Here is a 24,216-nt window from a genome sequence, read left to right as displayed (position 1 = left end):
TTCTTCTTAAAGGGACAGCAAGGATGGAGTCAGGTAAGAACCTGCTTCTTCACCCTTTACATTGCTACTTCCTCACTTGGTCCATTTAAAATTAAAAGGACTATGTGAGGAAGGAATGATGTGAATGAAGTGGATGTGGGATTGGGACATGGGTAGCAGTGATCTGTTTCCCTCTCCACTCATCCCACACCTTCCCCGCATGGTCCTTTAAGTTGAAGTGTGAGATGGTAGGGAAGCAAAAGAAGATTATCTGCTTTCTGCTTGTGAAAAGCAAGTGAGATCAATGTGGCTCAGAGCCCGAACCTGTGGTCTGCGGTGCGGCTCTGCGCTGTGGACCACAGTCACAAACGTGCTGTAAGCTGGCTGGAGCTGGGCTGGTGCACAGCGGGTGCCCAGGTTCCACAGCTCAGTGGTCTCTTGGACCGCCGGACTGCGGAATGGGAGGTGGGGTGTGGCCGGGTGCCGTGGGGGAGGCATTCCGGGAAAGGGGGAGGCATGGCCAGGGGCGTGGGGGAGGCGTGTCGGGGGAGGGGGAGAGGCGGATCTGCGGAGCCGAGCTCTACAGGATCCAAGGCACTTGGACAGGGCTGCTCGCCCTACATGGGTGCCTTTACTTTAGCAGTGACCAAAAGGTCGCCACTAAAGTGAGTAGCTCCATTGTGGGGCTGCTTCCCTTACTCGGGGGAAGGGGACGAATGTCCCCTTCTCCTGGGGAGCCTCCCACGGGAGGCGCAGGATCTGGTGGGAGCCCGCCATGGAGCTTCCGGACCAGGGCGCTGTGGGCAGCTTAGGATTGAGCTGCCTGTCTGCAGTGGGCTGGAGGGAGGCAACAGAACACTCAGGGTGAAGGACACCCCAAATCTGCTGCTCTTCCTATCTGCTGCTGACATGAGCCACATTGTTTGCTTCGTGACTGAGCCAGCCCTGGTTTAAGTTCTTTGAGAAAGATGCATTACTTTCTGTTTTCTTTTGGGAAAAATAAAAGGGGAGTTCGGAAAGAAGAGAGTGCAGAGACTTGGACCAGAGGGCAGGCACACTTTTTGCTTTACAGGTGTACATGAAGAGACATTTAAAGAAAGAAGATAAGGGAAACACCAGAAAAGAAGCTGCAGCATGCAGAGCATGAGTAGCATGTGTGGAGTTGGAATGGTATGAAAATAATATATAGTAAAATAAAGTTATTAGGATGATAGATTATTCATCTGTGATTAAATAAACTAACATGAAAATGTAGAGAACTCACCTGAAGACAACAAACCAAAAATTTGCTGGCTGATCGCCATACGTTACAGTATAATCTGCGAAAGATGCTTTTGTCCATTCATCTTCATAGCAATGGTATTTTTCTACTGACTTACAGTTACTTTTAAATATATCTCTATGAAAAGCAAGCAGAGAACATCAAATGAGATACTGACATTCACACTGGATTGCATACAAGGAAAATATGACCGCATTGCAAAGATTATTTATTGCCAAAAAAAAAAATAAAAATAAATCATACCCTGCCATTCCTCCTACAACTGAGATAATTGGCTCATAATTGTAAGTCAACCAATGTGGCTTACGACATATATTAAAACTCACCCACTCATATCAAAGATAAAACTATTAATAAAACAGGAAGTGATCAACAGCAATAAAACAACAATAAGCAATAGAGACAGGCACCAGAACACACACAGTCTCACTTAATGGCAACAAAAACCAAGAAGACAGACAGAAAAACAAAATAAACAGAAAAACCTAAGATTGGAATGCTAAATGGAAAAGTCTTTTCTAAAAAATCAAGCAATGTTGACTATTATCAAATACCCCCCCCCCCCCAAAGGCCAAACTTGATATGATAGAAGCTGATCTGTCTATGTAAATTTCATCTTTCCCAGTCAAGTACAAAGCAGGGGGTGTAGGGTCAACATTAAGATCGAATGATGTTTGCAAATGAGGGATGCTGAACTGTCTCTTCACCTGTGGCTTTTCTCCTTCCCATTTGTCCCCAGATACTTTGCACTGAACTTCAATACTTCAGCTGAGCTTGGCTGAGAGAAAGCAACTGCATAGAGGAAAGTATGGGGAAGTAAGGTTTAAAACTCCCACCCTCTACCAACCTAAAATTGGATCTGTGCTCCCTATGGGATTGGGGCAAACTTACATTTAAAGAGATGATTCCATCACTATTATCTGAGAACTGTATGTAGTCCAACACTCATAGAGATATCTTGATTTTACATTCTGAACAATAAGAGGATCAACAGCATTGATAACCAGTTTTCCTTAAGTTTTACTCTCATATCGGACCCATAAGAAAAATATAAGAATGTGTCTAGAAAAACCGCTTTGGTTCAAAAGCACACTAGATTTGGTTGCAGGCATATACCGTAATACCTTTCAACCATATCTAGCTCTAGCAGCATCATCAGGAATTGGCCAAGTCGAATACTGGTTGAGGGCCTACAACTGTAAGAAGACTAGCACAACTAGGGCTACCTCTGAACCCTCACTACCCATGATAACAGTAGCGCCCAATGTGCCAGCAAAGGGTGGGATGTTATGGTGGGGTCCCAGTGCAGGGTTTGTCCCAGGATATACAGCAACCTAACTCTGGCACTATCTGCTCCACCAAGGCTTTCCTTGTAGATAACACAAAGCCAGTTATTCTGAGGTGATAGTGGGATATTTTGTTCAGCAAAACATAGAAGTGGTGTGTGATAGTTCAGAAACCATAGTGCATCTTACCTCAAAAATGTAAGAGAATATTGTTCAAAATTTGGCTCAATCAGAGCCCAAAACTTTTGAAGTGCTTCTTTGACTTTACTGTTCTCCTTAGTACCTGAAAAAAAGAGTTGTTATAAAAATTCAGTATATTTACTACTCTTAATCATGCCAAGAAAAAATGTTGCTGTATATAAAGGTCTGAATAATTTCATATGCAGGCTGAGTATCCGTTATCCAGATTACCTGGGACAGGAAGGTGTCTGAATTTCTGATGTGTCTAGATTTTGGAATAATTGCATAAATACAATGAGAAATGCTGCCTCCTGCTCTTTTCACTGTTACCCATACAGATGTCTGCTGGCCTCTTTGACATTTTTCAACAATGTCTCCACAGGTACACACCACAGAGCAGAGAATAGAACTCACAGTCTGTACCTGCATTGTATGTAGGAATGAGCACAGGACCTTCTAGTGTTCACATTGCAGGTAGTTTTAAAAAAGTCTCGGACAAAAATGTCTGGATTTCGGAATACAGTAGTTTGGATTTGGATGTCCGGTTAAGGGGCAATCTATCTGTACCGATGTTGATCAAGTGTGAAGAAGCAGGATGAAAGCATAAATCCTGAAACTTTATATAAGAAGCTCCAAATGGTGTCTGGAGCGGTTTTCGGATGACTTCGGGTTTACCGGGAAGTTATCAGAAGACTGCTCCAGGTGGCTTTCAGAGCCATGGAGAGGCTGTGTGCCACCGTGCACGGCCTCTTTGAGGCTCAAAATGGCACCCGGAGTGGTTTTCTGATGACTTCCGGTAAAACTGGAAGCTTACTATGGCTCATATCTGCATTACTGTCACCTCTCATTTAACCTAGTTAAGCTTTGGTAGTAAACAACCCACATATAGATGCCATGCTGCTTCGTTTTGCCCTTTGAACTGGGCTCTGTGTCAAGCATGCGTGTAACTTCATGGCTGCCCATTCCAGTGCTTGGGAGCACTTAAAATAAACTCTTCTCATACGTAAACCATGAGTATGTCATATCTTTTCCTTGGCATCCCAATGAACCTTCAAGCCCACAGCCGGGACATACACTCCCTTCCTCCAAATTGTGCATGAGAATTCTGCATGAATTCTGCATATATGTATGTAGCCTTCATTTAAGTTAAACTGAGATAAGAGGTTGAAATGAGAAAGGAATAGCATTTCAGTTGTACATGCAAACATTGTGCTATTCATTTGAACAGGAAAAAAAGGAAATGGGAAGTATATTTGGTTGTAAATTAGTTTCATTATTAAAATACCTGCTTAGGCATGAAGGGTATAGGGAGATTCTATAGTGATTTTTTTTTTAAAGTTGGCAACCTTCAGTCTCGAAAGACTATGGTATCGCGCTCTGAATAGTGATATTGCATAGTGATAATAGTGATATTAGCAATGAAGGAAATACCATATTATTGAATGAATGTAAAGCTCTTTGAGCTTAAGGAATATGGTGGAGAATAAATCCAAAAGGATAAATAAATCCAATGTAAAATGAATGTCACAGAGGTTTGAGCCACATGTTTTATAGTTCCCATTCTGTTTGTAAACAGGAAAAAAGATGACTTCTGACCTGGTCTTCTTCCATTCATCAGTAGCCTCACATAAGTCCCTCTCCAGGCAGACTGAATAATAAGTGCAGCTCTCTCTTCTTCTGGTGTAGGGTCTTTGTTCTGCCAAACAGGAAAACTTTCCTCTGTCCTCTCTGGAAAAAAAATAACAGAATGAAATGTAACTGTCAGAGATATCACAATGATGATGATGAAAATTGGTTGAAAAACCCCAACCCTATATAATGTTGTTGTGCTAAAATCTGTTATATGTGAATTTTTAAATATTCTGTGCCATTGTTACAAAGTTGTTTTCTTTTAGGTTGTACAAAAAATAAATATTGAGAATAGGTACATTCAATACTGACACACTGAAATGTTTTCTTATTTGATCAGAACTTAAAACATCTTTGTGTTATTTAAGTATTTCTAAATAACAGAAGTGTAAAATTTAGCTTTTTAAACCCAAATATTAAAATCTGAAATGTACAGTCAATTTAACATGAAGAAACCTAACCTAACAAATATTCTCTAGAATGTGTGTTTTCCCCATTTCTTTGGAGCTAATCAAATTAAATGACAAAACATGGGTAATAAAGCAATGAGTAGTGACACTATAGCCTGAGGGGTGGACTCTCTAATCTGCCTTTTCCCTGTTATACACATGATGTCTAATGGAACACTCAGAATGCTAAAAGTCTTAGTGGTCCAGCTGGAGATTAGAGTTCAACATTGTTGGGAATCAACTAGAATTAGCAGAGGACTCACTGATGACCAGAAACAAATTTTAGAAAAAATGAGATTAATAAGTGGAGGTCAGATAGAATAGCGATTTATATAGCAATTTAGTGATTTAATAGCTAATTTAATATATAGTGATTTAGAATAGCGATGCAGGTACTAGGTAATGGTCTGTCCATTTGCCTTCTTCTTTGAGTGGCATGAAAAAGGCTCCTTTTCTGCTGGCTTCAGCCTCTTCATTCTGCTGTGTGAGTGCCTCCCTGTCCAGCTCAGAGGAGTTGGTCTGGACTTGCCACATCTTGCCGACTCTCCAAAAGCTTCAGACCAGAAAAGAAGGGGTTAACAACTGGTCCTCCACTTCTATGCTCTGCCTTTCTATTACAGGACAGAGGCGGAAGGCTGTAATCCCTGTATTACAGGGCAGCAAGATGCAGATTCACACAAGACATTCTGGCCTCCTATGAGGCATCTGGGTGTTGCTAGAAGCAGAGCCGAAGTCCTATGATCATGGCAAACTGCCAGTCTCAAAATTTGCTATGCAGATGCTGCAGTTCAGTAACAGAGCACCTGCTTTACATGAAGAAGGCTCCAGTTTCAATCCCTGGCATCCAGAACTGCAACCAGTCAGAGTCAACAATCTTGAGCTACAGTCGGTTCTCAGTTAGGTTCCTGGAAAACCTAGTAGATTAGCAGATACTGATTCATTGAGCCTATGGAGAAAATGGGATTAGATCCTAGGGAATGCTCTTCACCATACACTCTATGAACTTTATGAACCTGAAGTTTAGGGGCTGGGTGATAGCAAGGGCACATCAATATCTCCAAATTCTGATGCTTCCTCCTCTGTACTGGCTATTCCTCAATTCATTGCTGCCCCAACAATGAGGCCTTAGAGTTCAGCAGTGGGGAGGGAGGTGTTGCTTCACCCATCTTCCTTCTCCACCTGTTTCTTGGTTCCTTCCTGAGTCTTGCCCCAGCCCCGGAGTAGTCCTAAGATAGCTTTCCTCTCATTGGGCACTGATATCATAGGCCTCTGATCATTACCAGGGTTGTGAAGGTTCAACAACAACAACAACAGTATTTATATACTGCTTTTCAACCAAAAAATTCGCAAAGTGGTTTGCAGAGAAAAACCAAATAACTAATAGCTCCCTGTCCCAAAAGGGCTCACAATCTAAAAAGATGTAAAAGAAAACCAGCACATAGCCACTATAAAAGACACTGCTGGGGTGAGGTGGGTGAGTTACTCTCCCCCTGCTAAAAAGAGGAGCACCCACTTGAAAAAGTGCCTCTTACCCAGTTAGCAGGGGTTAACTGGAATCCCTGAGATGGTGCCCAAGATGGTGGAAGCAGATACAAATGTGTCTGATGATTCTCCATGGGCCAATACCAACACCCATCTGGTGTAGCACTGGCATAGTATTAGCAGATAATGAGAACAGAATCACAGTTAATGAGAGCGAGGTGGCAATGCTGCCCCTTGCAGATAAGCGAATTCACGGATTGTGAGTCTGCATATAAAGAGAACTGACTGTAAGTGGATAGAGTCTGATACTGCAGAAGGGAACATCCTAAGCATTTTCCTATGGAGTCATGAGTGTCAAACATGAGGCATGTGGAAATGCCTTGTCTGGCCCACAGGATAATTGGGCTTGGGATAATTGAGCTTCGAAGTGACACCCTCCCAGCATGATTCTCAGTTGTAAGAGGAACTGATAGATGTTTATCTTCCTTGTGCCTGCTGAGGGGAAATCAGGCAAGATGTGCAGATCACGAACAGAAGTGATGTTTGGTAGCTATACATGAGTGCAGATTGGATGAAAACTGGAAGTCACATTTTAGGCCCTTAGAAGGCCTTTGGCAGGCCAGGAAGGCTGTGGATGGTTTCCCCGGCCTTCCGAAGGCCTCTGTACAGAGGCGGAGAAAGGCGGCAGTAGGGGGGAATGTCAAGGGGCCCCTTGACTCCTCCTAGGTATGCCAGTGGCTTAGAGGACTTTTAGACAAAACTACAGAAGATATATTCATCAGTAGCTATTAACCATGACTATTAAACATAGACTCTCCATGTTCAGAGGGGTTATGCTGTATCAGACGCTTGAGACCAGCAACAGGGGTGCTGGCAATGTTTTGGAGCTTCTAGGTGGCCATTACTGGAGACCAAGCATGGAAAAAGTTGGACCACTGGTTTGATCTAGATGACCTGAAAGAATCAACTTGGAAAATCTTGCCATTTGCCAAACCAGTGTAATGAATTTACACTTAGCGATTTGGGGACAGAAAATGCAAATTGATTTTTTCACTAAGTTTACTTTTGTATTGAGTGCCAGACACGTCTTGCAAATTCAGGTAGGTGATGTGCTATTCTCTTTGTGTCAGGAACCAATTAAAGCTAGAATCCAATTAAAGTTCAAAAACATGACTCAGATGATTTTTCAGGTGTTGCAGGATACTTGAACGATTGCATTTGTATTGGAAACTGAAAAAAGCACAGGGGAACAGAAAAAAATTGATTTTTCATGCCCTGAGATATTATGCAATCAACAAATGTAATAATTCTTTAAACATTGCTCTAAAATGTGAGATCACAACCTAAAATTATACTTCAAGACCTGAAGAAATAACCACAGATATTTATTCTATGTACTCTGCACTGACAAATCATGATTATTTAACTAATTCTAGCTTTACTGCCAATGCTTCCTTTAGTATATTTATAGAGTGCAATCCTAACTTGCACTGGACACAGGCAGGCCAGCATGCCTGCGCTATATCCAGTGCAAGTTACAGGCAGCAAGGGGAAACTTTTCCCTTACCCTGGGGAAAGCCACTGCAGTCCCAATAGGGCTACTTGGATCCAGAGATGGTGCAAATCTGAGCAGTCCGGGACTGCCCTGGGCTGTCCAGGAACATCAGGATCCGGCATAACCCCTGGGTCCTGGCCTCACCTCCAGCTCCCTGCCCACCTGCCCATGGTCTTGCCTGCCACCCGCCCTCCCCAACCCCAAAACACCTCCCTCCAGCCTCCTCCCCACTCTCCCCCTACGTTGGCCATGCTCAGCCAACGTAGCTCACCTCATCCCCAGGGCCCATGGCAGGATCCCTATCTCCCCAACAAGTGGTGCAAAAGTGCTTTACAGCACTTTTTTGGCACTCCTGGGCCAGCATAAGGGACTTGTGCCGGCCCAAGTTCACTGTAGGATTGCGCCTTTACCATGTTCCATGCATTTTGAGATTAGCTGATACTATGTGATTTGTGTGTGTGTGTGAGCTCAAGGTGGCTTACAAGACTCGATACATAAAACGCAGAGTAAAATTATAAAATAAACAGTTAAAATCTAAATTATTTAAAATCAGCACAGCAGTAATATAATAATTCTAAAAACCCATAGGTTGTGACAAGTAAAAAAAACAATAAACAACTAAAAAACACCTGAATCCACAATAAAACAGGTTAAATAAAAGACAGCCAGGAGTGTTCCACCTTTACCTACCCCCCAAAAGCTAATGTAAATAAAAATATTTTTAGGCCTCGTCTGAATCTCGTCTGAATCTCTCAATTGAAGGGGCTGACTTTAGAGGCTCTGGTAGAGAGTTCCATAAAAGTGGTGCCACACATGAGAAGACCCTGTTTCTTGCCGCCGCACCCCTCACTTCTCCTAGCAGCGGCACTCTCAGCAGGGCCCTCAGCGATGACCTAGGAGAGTGGGCAGGATTATATAGAGGTAGGCGGCCTCAGATATGGTGATCCCAGGCCATATAGGGCTTTAAAGATAACTACCAGCACCTTGAATTGGGGCTGGGAAATGAATGGGCAGCCAGTGTAGCTGCCAGAGCAGTGGCTAAACTGAGGCTGCAATCCTAAACACACTTTCTTGAGCAGTTTACATACATGTTTTTCACAGGAACTGTCCTGGGTGCTGAGTATTAATTCCTATGGAAACTGTGCAAAAAAGTTGAACTCACTCCAGAAAATCTATTTTTAAAAAGCCACATGATTTTATTGATCACACAGGTTAGCTGTTACAGGATCTTGCAGAGAGAGCCCCAAGGTGGGTCTCCTGGAGTACGGCATGCCTTGTTGAAAAACCCATTTTTTAAAAATTGATCTGGCTGCAGCAACATCAATGTTAGGCATTTTGTAGGTACTCTTTCTCTCAATCTCTCTCATTAATTTTCCATTTTTTCCAAATGTGGTTGTTGATGAGTATATTTGATTTATTTAAAAAGTGTGATTATTACAATGGCATCGCTTCCTGCTTAATGACATCACTTCTAGCCCTGCTGGCACAATAATGTCACTTTCTTCTTAATGACATCATTTCTGGTCTTGGAGGGGGTGTACCAACAGGCTATTGTACTTAAAAAGTGGGTCCCGGTACTAAAACTTCTGGGAACCACTGCTCTAACCCATGGTCTCGAGGTGATCCCTCCCCAACAGCTATTTATGATTTTAAAAAAGCATAGAAGTCAGTGGCATCAGTAGGGGTGTGCAGGCCACATTGGGTGACGTGCATGAGGGTGCGTGTGTGATACCATTACTAGCCAAAATTTTAAAAAATAATAATATCATCATGTTATATATAATTCACAATGTGTAATTTCATGTAGAATTCAGTGAAACAAACCGTCTTGAAATATTTCCATTCTAACAAAAGTTATAGCCAAAAAACCATCGGGGCAGAGTGATGGTGCAACACCATACCCACCATTTAGGGTGTTGTCCTACCTGCTGCATGGAAGGAGGTTCATCATGGAGGTGATGTGCTGGCCTCCTGCACCAGGTTATGCAAACCCTAGTGATGCCACTGATAGTAGTGCTGAGCACATTCTTCTGATAACATGTAGTTTGATCCTCAGAGTATCAAAAGTCCTCAGAGCTCCAGAGCCATGAATGCTTATGTCTCTTGTACCCTCATTGCAGCACTGATACTGAGAAACCTGTTTGAGACTCATTATTGGTCTTGCAAGCAAAGACTGACAAACCAAACTGACAAACGTCTTTAAAAGGGGATTGGACAAGTTTCTGGAGGAAAAATCCATCACGGGGTACAAGCCATGATGTGTATGCGCAACCTCCTGATTTTAGAAATGGGCTATGTCAGAATGCCAGATGCAAGGGAGGGCACCAGGATGAGGTCTCTTGTTATCTGGTGTGCTCCCTGGGGCATTTGGTGGGCCGCTGTGAGATACAGGAAGCTGGACTAGATGGGCCTATGGCCTGATCCAGTGGGGCTGTTCTTATGTTCTTATGTTCTAACCAAGTGTTCTTCACAAGAAATGAACAGGTGCGGTGATAAAGCTGCATTAACAAAGAATTAAATCAGCCACATCATCTTAGCTTAGCTCAACAGAAAATACAAGGACAAATACTGTTGATAAACTATTTCAGATTTTCATACACTACCTGAGGATGCAGTGTCTTCAACAGACACATCGCTGTGCTTAAAATCCAAAGTGAAACTTCTGTAAGCAAATTCATAGTTGGGGGGAATGTTCCCCAATATTTGTTTCATCAAATGCCAGAAGGCATTATTGAAGGCCTAAAATGTAAAAGAACAATTAAGCCAGCAAACTGATTGAAATAAGTATTTGTACATTTACTATTAATGTTTTTCAGAGGACATCTGCAAGAGGGATCTGAAGGCCTTAGGAGTGGACCTCAACAAGTGGGAAACCCTGGCCTCTGAGCGGCCCGCTTGGAGGCAGGCTGTGCAGCATGGCCTTTCCCAGTTTGAAGAGATACTTGGCCAACAGTCTGAGACAAAGAGGCAAAGAAGGAAGGCCCATAGCCAGAGAGACAGACCAGGGACAGACTGCACTTGCTCCCAGTGTGGAAGGGACTGTCACTCCCGAATTGGCCTTTTCAGCCACACTAGACGCTGTTCCAGAACGACCTTTCAGAGCGTGATACCATAGTCTTTCGAGACTGAAGGTTGCCAACAACAACAATTTTCAGAGGACATCTGTGAGAGAAGCTTCCTAGTGTGGCAGATTCCACCTGACTCTTAAAAACTCTTACTTTGCTTTCCTCATTGGTGTAATGTTGCATTCAGTTAGGGAGCTGCGACCTGTTCTGAAGGCACTGTTTTGGTCCAACCTCCATATCACCTTGTCCTCTTTATTAAAAAAATCCCTTGCATGGAACACTGGAGCGAGGCTGACCATTTATTGTATCAAAGAGTTGAAGTTGCTCTGGGAACTCAGTTTTGCAACAGAGCACAGAATCATGTTACTCATCCCACTGAAAATTAGTTTAGCTAAGTTGACTTCCTATTACAGGTCCAGACTATTTATACATGGATTTTTTTTATACATGGATTTGACTGAACAGGAATGGCCCCTACAAATGAGAAGGAATGTGCTGATCCCTGGAGAAGGGGAAAAATGCATCCTTTTAAAATCAGTTTTAAAAACTGAACAGTCCTTTAACAATAGCCTCCTTAATGAGAGACAGAGAGGGCAGCTGGCTGACAATCCATCAATCCTCACTCCAGGCAACCCCTCCCTTCCCCCTGAGCACATGAAAGAAAGGTGATCACTTTGCATTGGTGAAAGGAGGGACTGAGTGAAGTTGAGGACTGATTGATGGATTGTCTTCTTAATGACTCTTATATCACAAAGGTCAGCAAGGCTGTTTTTAAATCACTGGAGCAAGGGGACTTTGTTATTTAAATAGAATTGCTATAGTGTGTTTTTTGCCATCCAAAAACTGTGCTTGGAACGGAACCCACGTGAATAATGAGGCTCAACTTGTACTTGTTTTTCACCTTGAAGTGTTCTCTAGCAATTCCTGTGCCAAAGAGGCCAGGAGGGCAGTGTATTAAATCCAGGCTCCTCATGGATATAGGAAGATCAGACGCATTTCCAAAATTAATTAGAACGTTTCCAATGGCTTTCATAATAGCCGAAGCTTGTTCCATAAACCGGTAGCTCTCCTGAGGAGAAAATGAGCTACAATTAGCTATTGTCAGCATTTAAACAGCATAATGTATTTTAAACTGGATTAGGAAATTGAAGTATTAAACCTGTCCCAACCCTCACTCCTGGTGTTCGTAAGCTGTTTTATTGTTGAGTAAGCATAGTGAGTGCTTTTTCAAAACATATGAAACATCAGAGCAATATGATGAGTAAATAAATCCTGGGCCCTGATAAATAGTTCCACAAATAGTGTTTTGGGCTTGTGTTTCTTGCTTATTTATTTTCATAATTTATAACCTATGTTTCCCTTACAAAAATGGTCAAACAAGGTCAAAACAAAACCTGGGAAACTTTATCTGCAAGGTGTCTCACAATCTGGTCACAGCGGGCAACTGAGCAGTCTTCCTATGTTTTTCAAGCAACAGCTCCCCAGTGATATACAGCAAACGCCTTTTGAAGTTTAAGAGGATACATATTTTGCTATATAGCATGGGGCAGGACCAGCCTTAAAAAAATCAAGTCAATAATCCTGTTGGGCATGCCTAATGTAAGCTATATATCCCAGATTTGGTTTTAATTATAATAACCACCACTTCTAGAGTCAGTCTTGCCTATGTCCTTGGATTTTTGGAAGGTATTCCCTTGCTGGGCCACTTATCAGTGCAACAACCACTGGCGTCGCTAGGGGAGTACAAGGGGTGCAGACCGCACTGGGTGATGCGCGTGGGGGGGTGACGCGTGGGGGGGATGACGCGCCTTGGGGGGTGAAGCGCTAACATCGTGGCATTAGGGGTTACCCTGTCATGCCATACACCGTTTGATGCGGAATGTCCAGTGGAACGCAGTGCAAAAAACAGAATTGAAATCGCTCCTTTCCTTCAAAAATTATGACCAAAAATCTGGAAGGAAAAAAATGCATGGAGCCCTATGGAAAGTGAGCTGTATCGTGTGTTTACTCGCGAGTAGGTTTACTTGCCATAGTCCATCGGAAAGGGCAGGCTGAGAGGAATCCAATGACACCAGAATGGTCCCGATCCAGTGAATGCAGCCCCCAAAAAACACCAGAGGAGGTCTGGAGTCTATTGAGCCAGAAACGAAGCCATGTGGCTGCGTTTACTCACGAGTAGGTGAACTTGCCTTAGCCCATCAGAAAGGGCAGGCAGAGAGGACTCCAAGGACATCAGAATGGTCCTGATCCAATGAATGCAGCCCCCAAAACACCTGAGAAGGAAGTCCCTCCCTCCTCCTGCAGTCTATTGAGCGCTATGGAAAGCAAACTCAGCCATGTGGACATGTTTACTCGTGAGTAGGCAGGCGTGCCTGGCCTTTTGGTCAGGCCAGGCAAAGGGGAATGTGAGGCCACCAGAAGGGTCCTGATCCGATGGAACTGGAGCACAACAAATGCTCCAGAAGGCAGCCCCCCCCTCCGCTAAGAAGGACAAGTTTCCTGAGAGTAAGCCCCATTGACCACAATAGCTTACTTCACAGTAGACTCACTTGGTGGAACAGAATTGGCTCCCCCTTATTTAATTATTTCTTTTATTTTAATTTAATTATTTATAATTATTTATTTTAATTTCCTTGATGATGTCACTTCTGGCCATGACATCACTTCCAATGGGTCCTGGACAGATTGTCATTCTAAAAAGTGGGTCCCAGTGCTAATAGTTTGAAAACTGCTGCAATAAGGTGTTAGTAAGTTGACACGAGGTGTGTGTGTGTGTGTGTGTGTGTGTGTGTGTGTGTGTGTGTGCGTGTGAGACTACAAATTTTCAAGATCACTAAAAAAAGAGTTTGGAGGAATAATGCCATCATGTTATATATCAATCAATGTGTAATTTCATGCAGAATGCAATGAAACAAACCACATTGAAATATCTGTGTTCTACCAAAAGGTACAGCCAAAAAACCAGTGGGGGCGGGGCAATGGCACATCACCATGCCCACCACCTGGGGCATTGTCCTGCCCACTGCATGGGGTCACGTGCAGGCCTCCTGCACCGGGTGACACGAATCCTAGTGAAGCCACTGGCAACAACTTAATAATTTAAAAAACCCCACTAGTTTCAATTATGCTGCTTTGACCATTCTGTTCCATGATGAAGAGGCAGGATATAAATATCTAAAATAACATAAATACATTGCATGTATCCAATTTTAATGAACATATATTAATATTCCGTGATGGTATAAATGTGTGTATCTATAACAATACTCATAGTATGTTATGTATGCTATTTCTTAATTTAAATGGAGTCTAGGAGAATAGTGCAGCAAGAAGTCTTTGCTGCATTATTTTTCAAAGCCAAACACAGAGATTAAAAAATGTTCCAGCTCTCTAAAGTCAGTGGTGATCAATGGAAATATAGTTCAGGTTGCTGTGGTAATAAATACCTTTTCAAGACTTGGCAGAACAATATCCTCTTCACCAAACACACATGGCACCATACTGCACAGCTGGATATGGTGCCCTATGGGAGAAGTCGCAGTGAAGAGTAACACATGGCGCCTACATTTTAAAAATAAGCACATGAATGAGCAAACTATGCAATTATAGTGATTCTAAACATTTTTGATTCTAAATGTTTAGAATAAATTAATGATTCTAAACATTTTTATGGCTCAGTTCTATCTTCTAGCACAGGCACAGGCAGCTGCAAACATGCCATAAAGTATGTTGCAACAGTACAGTCTCCAGGTCTACTGGTGAGGGCTGAAGCCTTTCCCTGCATGCTAGCACAGGGGAGGATGCCCGCTGGATATTTAAGTGCTGCACTGTGCAGTGCAGGGGGTGTAAGGGTGGGGGAAGGCGGCAATGGGGATGGCAGAATTGGGCCTGAGAGGGGATCAGGATCAGCACTGGTGGTGCTTCCTGTAACTATCCCCCTTCCCAGGGCCAATCTGCCAACATGGATCAATGTGGGCTTGTGACAGCTACTGTTTATACCTGCAGGTCTGTGTTGATCTGTTGCATTGGCTGGGGCTTACCCTGGGGGAGGAGACAAATGTCCCCTTATTCCAAGGAGATATTCCACCTGCTATATTCCCCACGGGGTGCAGTGGAGCCTGTGGCAGCAGTGCAAGGACTGAATCAGTGGGACTTACTTTAGAGCAGATATGCACAAGATTGCACTATTAATGCAAGTGAAAACTCATCTATTCATAGGCAAGCCATGTTTCTCTCAGCTTCTCTCCCCCCCCCCCCCATAGCAATATGGGAATAATATTGGCCTACTTATAGGGTTTTTGTAAGCACTGCTAAAGTAAAGAGCTAGTGCAGCTCAGTGCCCAAGGGATTCAGTTGGAAATCAGGAAGTTCTTGGTTGAAATCTCACTTCTGCTGTGAGCTCACAAGATAGCCTTAAATAAAATGCTATTGCTCACCCCTAGCTCCTCCTTATTTGCAATACCTGTATATTATATTATTATTATTAACAGTATTTATATACCGCTTTTCAACTAAAAGTTCACAAAGCGGTTTACAGAAAAAAATCAAAACAACTAATGGCTCCCTGTCCCAAAAGGGCTCACAATCTAAAAAGATGCAATACCAGCAGACAGCCACTAGAAAAGACACTGCTGGGGTGAGGTGGGTCAGTTACTCTCCCCCTGCTAAAAAGAGGAGAATCCACTTGAAAAAGTGCCTCTTGCCCAATTAGCAGGGGTAAAGGGGTATAGGTAATAATGGCACTGAACTACCTTCCAAGCTTGTTCAACAATTATGAGTGATTGTGTGTAAAATGCTTTGAATTCTTCAAAGCAATATACAGTAATATATACAAGTATTACTTGTGTTATATACAACACTGATAACACTGCTTCCTCTAGTTCTGTTTCATTACAGTCCTGGGTTGATTGACAGTCAATCAACCAATGGGAGCAGTGCACTCTGGCCAATCAGAGCCAGCTCCCTTCAATGACTTTTCCTTTAGAATTATTTCTGATAGCTCTTGGCTTTCAAGAAACAGACCTCCAGGATTATCAGAGGCATTACAGTATATATATTCTATTATTATTTCTTTAATTACTGAACTGAGAGATGTTGTAGACCGGCACATACCCAGCAGGAAGGCTTATCGTAGCAGCTTTAGTAGCATATGTATGGATCTTTAGGAGTAACTGTCCTGGAGCCAGATTCTTCCATGAGAAACTTTCGACGATAAGCAAGCCCTTGGGTATAGCATGGTTTTCTTTTGGTGAAACTACTTGAAAAAAGTGTGCATATATCAATTTTATGACCATACTCATGCCTAGAGAAAAGAATATGCCTACATAATTTCTTGTTCCTAAAAGCAATTTGTATAAATATGAATAATCCATCTCTTGATAGGGTTGGCTATCAAATGAAAGAAAGTAAGAATCTTCGGGACCAATCATATCCTGTATCCCTCACTGATACAGCCACCCCAGCCTCCCCACTCCCACCATTGCCTTCCTGGTCCAGTGGGCATGGTAGGGTCCAGTTGCAAGGCTGCAGCACTACTAATCAAAGAATGACACACTCCATTGGCTGCTATTTTTGTGGTGGTAGAAGTAGGATATGATAAACTCTGCAAGACAGCCCAATCCTGTAGGACTGAGCTGTTAATCAGCTTGTAGTGATGAAAATACTATCTCTGATTGAAATATAAATAAAACAATATTGTGTAACTAACCGTGGGCCAAGTTTAAATACATCACATGGTATTTACAAGTCTCAAGTGGTATTTAACCAAGTTTTTTTGGCTTAAATTAGATTTCAGGTAATGCAATCCATTCGCACTGACTGAAAGCCCAGTCCTATGCTGCTCACCAATCCACAGTACAAAAGTACCAAAAAGGCCGTTGCTGCACCCTGCGGGGAAGCAGCCAGAGGTCTTCTCAGGGTAAGGGAGCCCATGTTCCCTTACCCAGTGTGGTGCCCCTGCTTGGATCTGCACAAGTGAAATCCTGGCACATATCTGAGTAGGGCTTACAGGTGTGTGAGTTGGGATAGGATCCAGCATCAGCCTCTGCTATCGTCCTCCACTCCCAGGCCTGAACAACCTGCTGGGTCACCCTCCCCCTATCAAGTTTCGCCCCCTCTCCACCTTTCCCCCTCTCGGGTTAACTGATACTGATCTCCCCACTGCTGCCTCTCCCCTCCTAGCCGCCACAACATGCCTTAAGGCACATTTGCACTGACTGTTGCTGGCACTGCCCTGGCACGGGATCAGGCTGCCCATCTGTTTCTCATTTACTCACTCAAACTGCAATTCTATACATGCTTACCCAGGAGTAAGGCCCTTTGAACTCAATGAGCCTTTGAACTCAAAGGCTACTGAAAAAACTCCACAGTCAGGGAATTAGAGGACAGGTCCTCTTGTGGATTGAGAACTGGTTGGAGGCCAGGAAGCAGAGAGTGGGTGTCAATGGGCAATTTTCACAATGGAGAGAGGTGAAAAGCGGTGTGCCCCAAGGATCTGTCCTGGGACCGGTGCTTTTCAACCTCTTCATAAATGACCTGGAGACAGGGTTGAGCAGTGAAGTGGCTAAGTTTGCAGACGACACCAAACTTTTCCGAGTGGTAAAGACCAGAAGTGATTGTGAGGAGCTCCAGAAGGATCTGTCCAGACTGGCAGAATGGGCAGCAAAATGGCAGATGCGCTTCAATGTCAGTAAGTGTAAAGTCATGCACACTGGGGCAAAAAATCAAAACTTTAGATATAGGCTGATGGGTTCTGAGCTGTCTGTGACAGATCAGGAGAGAGATCTTGGGGTGGTGGTGGACAGGTCGATGAAAGTGTCGACCCAATGTGCGGTGGCAGTGAAGAAGGCCAATTCTATGCTTGGGATCATTAGGAAGGGTATTGAGAACAAAACGGCTAGTATTATAATGCCGTTGTACAAATCTATGGTAAGGCCACACCTGGAGTATTGTGTCCAGTTCTGGTCGCCGCATCTCAAAAAAGACATAGTGGAAATGGAAAAGGTGCAAAAGAGAGCGACTAAGATGATTACGGGGCTGGGGCACCTTCCTTATGAGGAAAGGCTACGGCGTTTGGGCCTCTTCAGCCTAGAAAAGAGACGCTTGAGGGGGGACATGATTGAGACATACAAAATTATGCAGGGAATGGACAGAGTGGATAGGGAGATGCTCTTTACACTCTCACATAATACCAGAACCAGGGGACATCCACTAAAATTGAGTGTTGGGCGGGTTAGGACAGACAAAAGAAAATATTTCTTTACTCAGCGTGTGGTCGGTCTGTGGAACTCCTTGCCACAGGATGTGGTGCTGGCATCTAGCCTAGACGCCTTTAAAAGGGGATTGGACAAGTTTCTGGAGGAAAAATCCATTATGGGGTACAAGCCATGATGTGTATGCGCAACCTCCTGATTTTAGAAATGGGTTAAGTCAGAATGCCAGATGTAGGGGAGGGCACCAGGATGAGGTCTCTTGTTATCTGGTGTGCTCCCTGGGGCATTTGGTGGGCCGCTGTGAGATACAGGAAGCTGGACTAGATGGGCCTATGGCCTGATCCATTGGGGCTGTTCTTATGTTCTTATGTTGTTCTTAATGGGACTTACTTCTTCTTAGATATACATAGGATTGTTCTGTCAGTCTGATTATGTGCTCACTTAAGTATGCATGTTGCAATTGCTTTTCAATCATGTTTTAATTGGAGCCCACTTGTTCTGCTGGATAGTTTGCTTAGTAATTGCCACCATTACCTTTTCATCTAAAAATACACCAAAATAAGATTGAAATTTGGAAGGAAGGCAGTAAAGGAGAGGGCACATCATGAGGAATAGTAACAAGAAGCATGGCGAGGAGAGGTTGTAAGCTGGAACCAGGGGCTTAAAATAGGCATTAGAAAAGCAGTGTACATACTGTGTTCAGGATTGTTTGAAAAAAAGAAACATCAAAAAAGTCAAACACAGCAATAAGTAGAAAGTCAAACACAGCAATAAGGAGAAAGCCGTACTGTTATTAAGAATACAGGCTGGCCCTCATTAGCCACTGATCCAAGACCTGCATCTAGAGTCCTGACCTGCATCTGGAGGGCCGCACTGAACCTTCTGGACACTGGACCTCCTGAACCTCAAGCTCGGGAAGTATTCTGAGGTGCAGGGAGGTTGCACATGACCAAACTGGACCTAAGAAGGAGGCTTCTTAGAGGCATTTCTAGTTTGAAGAAAAACTGGAAATAGCCTCTCAGAAGTGTCTGGGAGGCCTTCTGAGGTGCATGGAGGTAGCAAGTGGCCTCCTTGCATCTCAGAACACCTCCAGACATGACTGCAAGGCACTTCTGGTCATGTCAGGAGGTTCTCTGAGAGGCCCCAATATTCACAGGTTCAGTATCCGCAGGTTCAGTATATACAGAAGTCCAGGAACGGGTCCCCTGTGTACACCGAGAGCCAATCTTGTATTTTTATACTGCTTTTCAAAAAACATTCACAAAGCAGTTTACAGATCAAGTCAAACACCTGAAAGGCTCCTTTTCCCAAAGGGTTCACAATCTAAAAAGATGCAAAAGAATACCAGCAAATAGCACTAAGAAAGAAACTGTGCTGGGGTGAAGAGGGACAGTTACTCACTTCCTGCTAAATATAAGAGAAGCACCACTCGAAAAACTCCCTCTTTGCCCAGGGTTAACAATATACAGTAATATACAGAGTCAATGTAAAGCATATCAAAGTAAATCTCACCTGTTTAACAGCAACCAACTACATCAGTCTAGCACTGTAGTTCCCAAGCATTTTAGCAGTGGGACCCACTTTTTAAAATGACACTATCAGGACTCACCTAGCTTTACAATTGTTTAATTTTACCAGCCACTCAAGCCTCTGTTTCTATCCTTTTTACTATAGCGGGGTAGGGGGGCATATCACCTTCTGGAGTGTTTGTTGAGCTCCATGCTAATCAGATCAGGATCTGTATGGTGGCTTTGCATTCCTCCCTTGCCTGACTTTCCGTAAGAGCTGAGGCATGTTCACCTACTTGCCTAAAGGCTGCTATCTGATTTATGAATGCCAAGGGGTAGGGCTATAATAGTGATTGGGAAGTAGTGCTCCCCACCCCCAGTAGCAGCTTCTTTAACCCTTGATGCACATAGCCTATTCTGCCTTGTCAGTTTTGCGATCCACCAAAAACTGGGTTGTGACTCACTGTTAGGTCCTGATCCACAGTTTGAGAACTGCTGGTCTAGTATAAATAGACAGAAGTTGGCTCTAGAAGTAAATTTTCTAATTTTTTACGGTTACTGTAAATGCTGCATTTGCTAACATATGCAGCTGGACATTTGATGGGCCACTGTGAGATACAGGAAGCTGGACTAGATGGGCCTATGGCCTGATCCAGCAGGGCTGTTCTTATGTTCTCCTAAAAACTGGTTTTAAGAACTGGAAGCAAGGCTTCTGCCAAATGTTCTAAGTAAAACAAATAAAATACAGTATATCAACAGAGGAACACTAACATACACAGAAGGAATTTTGCCACTCTAATTTAGCAACCTCTACCTTCCAGCCTCTATTGGAAGAAATCTAACAGTCTCAATACTGTATTAACATTTTCTCCCTAGTTTGTATGGCTCTTACCTCCTGCATCCCCCCAATGTACTAATGCAGAAAAGCTAATCAGGAGATCAATAGGCTTCAAACTGTCCACACTCAAATAGTATAAGACACGATCATCTGTAATCTGTAAGAAGAAAAGGACGTCCACATTTAATTGCTAATGTTGCAGTAACTAACTTTGACAGCATTTGAATTAAATTACTAACTTTGTAGTTTAAAGTATGGTACAAAATTAACAATGGAGACTGTCAAAGTTCCTTTTATCAAAACCATGCGTTTTACTTTCCCATAGTGATTAGATTCTGCTTTAATCTGTTGAAAGATAGGGTTAAGTTTCTCCTAAGAAGCATTTCATGTATGCCTGCCTAAGTTACTGATTTTAATTAAATGCTGGTATTTAAGGAGAAAAGACACCAACAAGACTAGTTAACATAATGAAGTAATGAATTTACATAGACAGCAACTGGCTTTTAATTAATTACAACACAATGGGGAAGTCCTTAAATGAAACACACACACTTGGAAGCCACAGCCCAATGTGCTCAATGTTTTTGGCAAGTTCATTATTGTGATTCACTTAAACTACCATGGCAGATTATCTTGTAAATTGAAATTAGGATGCAAAGTTCAATGCCACTTAATGGACAATTTCAAATTTATGCTAAATACATTAAAAATTACTTGTTAACTCCATAGATTCATAATATTCTACACATTATAGAGCTTTAAGAAGACTACTGGGCTGGGGCACCTTGCTCATGAGGAAAGGCTACAGTGTTTGGGCCTCTTCAGCCTACAAAAGAGGCGCCTGAGGGGGGGACACACACATGATTTAGACATACAAAATTATGCATGGGAAGGATAGAGTGGATAGAGAGATGCTCTTTACACTCTCACATAACACCAGAACCAGGGGACATTCACCAAAATTGAGTGTTGGGAGAGTTAGGACAAACAAAAGAAAATATTTCTTTACTCAGAGTATGGTTGGGCTGTGGAACTCATTGCCACAGGATGTGGTAATGGCATCTGGCTTAGATGCCTTTAAAAGGGGACTGGACAAATTTCTGAAGGAAAAATCCATTACAGGTTACAGGCCATGATGTGTATGTGCAACCTCCTGATTTTAGAAATGGACTATGTCAGAATGCCAGAAGCAAGGGAGTCCACCAGGATGCAGATCTTTTGTTATCTGGTGTGCTCCCTGGGACATTTGGTGGGCTGCTGTGAGATACAGGAAGCTGGACTAGATGGGCCTATGGCCTGATCCAGTGGGGCTGTTCTTATATAGAGGTTGCATACATCAAACTCCATGCGAGTTGAGGCTGCCTCATCCAATTCAAAGTCCAGGGCAGTTCTTTGCATGCAGTGAGGATGCACTGAGTGCAGCTATAGCTAAGAGCCATCACAGAGTAATCCTATGCATGCCTACTCAGAAGTAAGTCTCATTGTGTTCAATGGGGCTTACTCCCAGGAAAGTGGGTACAGGATTGCAGCCTTAGTTTGTCCTTGAGTGTTTGTTTCTTAACACTTCCATTGGCATTAATGCAAGCTTCCCTTCTAAGGCTAGCAGCAAATTTGGGTTGCCGGCAGCAACCTTCATCAGCATCATAGCATAGCAGGAAAGGATTACATACCCCTCACTCTGGCTCCAATCCAGATCAGGCTTCCCTCCTCATCTGCTATTCAGCTTTTAAAAAGTAAAGGTGCAAGGGCATACTACATATCTTTAATGTAAACTTTTGGCCAGTTTTATGACACTGTTTTATATTTTTAGTATTTGTATTAAACCTGTGTGTACTAGCATTTTTTTATGGATACAAGAAAATATTTACAGAATTTTGCAAAATTGTGATGTACAATTTACAAAGAGATGAATAAATTATGCAGCTAACTAACTTACCCTAAAATCAGACTTCTGATAATTGAAAGCATAGGTATTTGGTTTGTGAAAAACATATAAGTTCCTAGGTGGAAAAAACAAATGGTTACTTTAACATTCATTAACCCCCACATGCCATGTGGCATGCTTGGCTGAAGTATAAGAACTGAAACAAAGGGCGCAATCCTACCCTGTGCTGGAACAGGCAAGCCAGGAGGCTTGCGCTGTATCCAGTGCAGGATAGGGGCCCAAAGTGGCTCAGCCAGAGGCACTTTTCTCCTTACCTCCGGGTAAGGCACACTGGTCCCTAAGGGTTTCCTTGGACCTACACCACCTCCTGAGTTGGCACAAGTCTGAGGAGAGTGGAGCAGCTTCAAGCTCCCCGGGATTGGGGGTTGGGATCCAGCATAAATGCGCCATCACAAGCAGAGGAAACTAGTATAATTGTACTGAGCTGAGCTCAGTGAGGGACGATCCTATTGACTTCTGGGCATATGGCTATGCTTGGTTTCTATCTGGGTTAACATTTTTCATCAGCCTGTATAATAGCATGCCTATGGTGAAATGCAGCAAATAGTGGACACAGCTAATAGCATCAGGATGGCTGCAGATAGCTGAAAATAAGTAGTGGACAGCTGAGAAAGTGTGGCAGATAGTATAACAAAACACTCTTGTTCCTACAGGTAAGCAAATTCATGGAATGGAGCACATGGATAGCAAGAATTGACTGTAAGTCTATACTTTATAGTGGAATTATTTAGAAGGTGTACCAAAGAATTTGATTGTGCCTCTTGTTGTCAAGCAGATTCAGCATGTATCAACTGCTGTTTATACAAGTGGGACATCCCTCATTTCAAGTGCCTGGGGCCAGAAGTGCTTTGGATTTCAAATTTTTCTGTATTTCAAAATACTTACTTATACATAATGAGATATCTTGGGGATGGGGCCCAAGTCTAAACACATTCATTTATGTTCCATATATTCCAACACTCTCCATGGCCATCCTGATGCTATTTGCTGTATCCACAACAGCCATCCTGAAGCTATCCACAGCGGCCATTCTAAAGCTATCAGAGCCATTCTGAAACTATCTGCTTCTGGCATTCCTGACCAGGTTAGCTACTACTCTCCTAACCCCATTGATCCTATAGGATTCGGTATCTGCTGGATTTTCCAGGACCCTGACCCCAGTGGATAATGAGAATTGACTGTATTTAGAAGGTTCAGTGATTTGAGCACAGTATTTTCAACAATTCACCCCCACCCCAAACCAAACATTGCTTCTTACTGAAAACAAGTACAGAAATCTTCATAGTCTATCCATATTTCCTTGGAAATGGGATTTTTTTCTGACTCAATTTCCTCCATAGATTTATTTGTTAATTGGCTGGCTACAGCAGCATCTGTCGAATCTGGTATCGGAACTGCATCACTACTTATTTTTTCAGCTAATTCATCTGCGTAGATAACAAAGACAGACAAATTTTCTTAAATATAGAAGATACAGAGAAATGAAAGATAGTATTTCAGCTCAATCCTATGCATCTGTTCTCAGAAGTTAGCCCTATGGAGTTCAGTGGGGCTAGTTCCCAGGTAAGCGTATATAGGATTGCAGACTTGAAAATGTTCAGATCATATAAAAGGCAAAAATTGTTAGGCAAAATTTTATTTTACTAATAACTTATAAGACAAAGATAACAAAATGTCCAATGCATCTATGTTTGCAATATACTAAAGCCTAATAACCTACAGCAAGCATAACTTTCAATGTTAAAAGAAAAACAAAAGAAAACCACCTACTAAGTTATTGACAGTGTTGCCTTGCAGCGGCAGCTCT

The 24,216-nt window shown here is 42.8% G+C and overlaps 1 protein-coding gene across 1 annotated transcript in view; it reads right to left on the bottom strand.

Annotated features, from left to right (window-relative positions):
* Positions 1-24,216, bottom strand: part of ADGB (androglobin) — a 112,747-nt gene that overhangs the window by 31,005 nt on the left and 57,526 nt on the right. The window contains exons 15-24 of the mRNA XM_066622752.1: positions 23,668-23,866; positions 22,401-22,464; positions 20,519-20,621; positions 16,020-16,161; positions 14,354-14,468; positions 11,809-11,976; positions 10,446-10,581; positions 4,324-4,455; positions 2,737-2,830; positions 1,244-1,378 (exon numbers count right to left, since the gene is read on the bottom strand). Of these exons, the coding sequence (XP_066478849.1) occupies positions 1,244-1,378; positions 2,737-2,830; positions 4,324-4,455; positions 10,446-10,581; positions 11,809-11,976; positions 14,354-14,468; positions 16,020-16,161; positions 20,519-20,621; positions 22,401-22,464; positions 23,668-23,866 (1,288 nt within the window). The remainder of the gene's footprint in view (positions 1-1,243; positions 1,379-2,736; positions 2,831-4,323; positions 4,456-10,445; positions 10,582-11,808; positions 11,977-14,353; positions 14,469-16,019; positions 16,162-20,518; positions 20,622-22,400; positions 22,465-23,667; positions 23,867-24,216) is intronic.

The sequence above is a fragment of the Tiliqua scincoides genome, chromosome 1 (assembly GCF_035046505.1).
Source record: "Tiliqua scincoides isolate rTilSci1 chromosome 1, rTilSci1.hap2, whole genome shotgun sequence".
Classification (NCBI taxonomy): domain Eukaryota; kingdom Metazoa; phylum Chordata; class Lepidosauria; order Squamata; family Scincidae; genus Tiliqua; species Tiliqua scincoides.
Note: the sequence above shows the minus strand (reverse complement) of the source record. Positions and strands in the feature narration are given on the sequence as shown.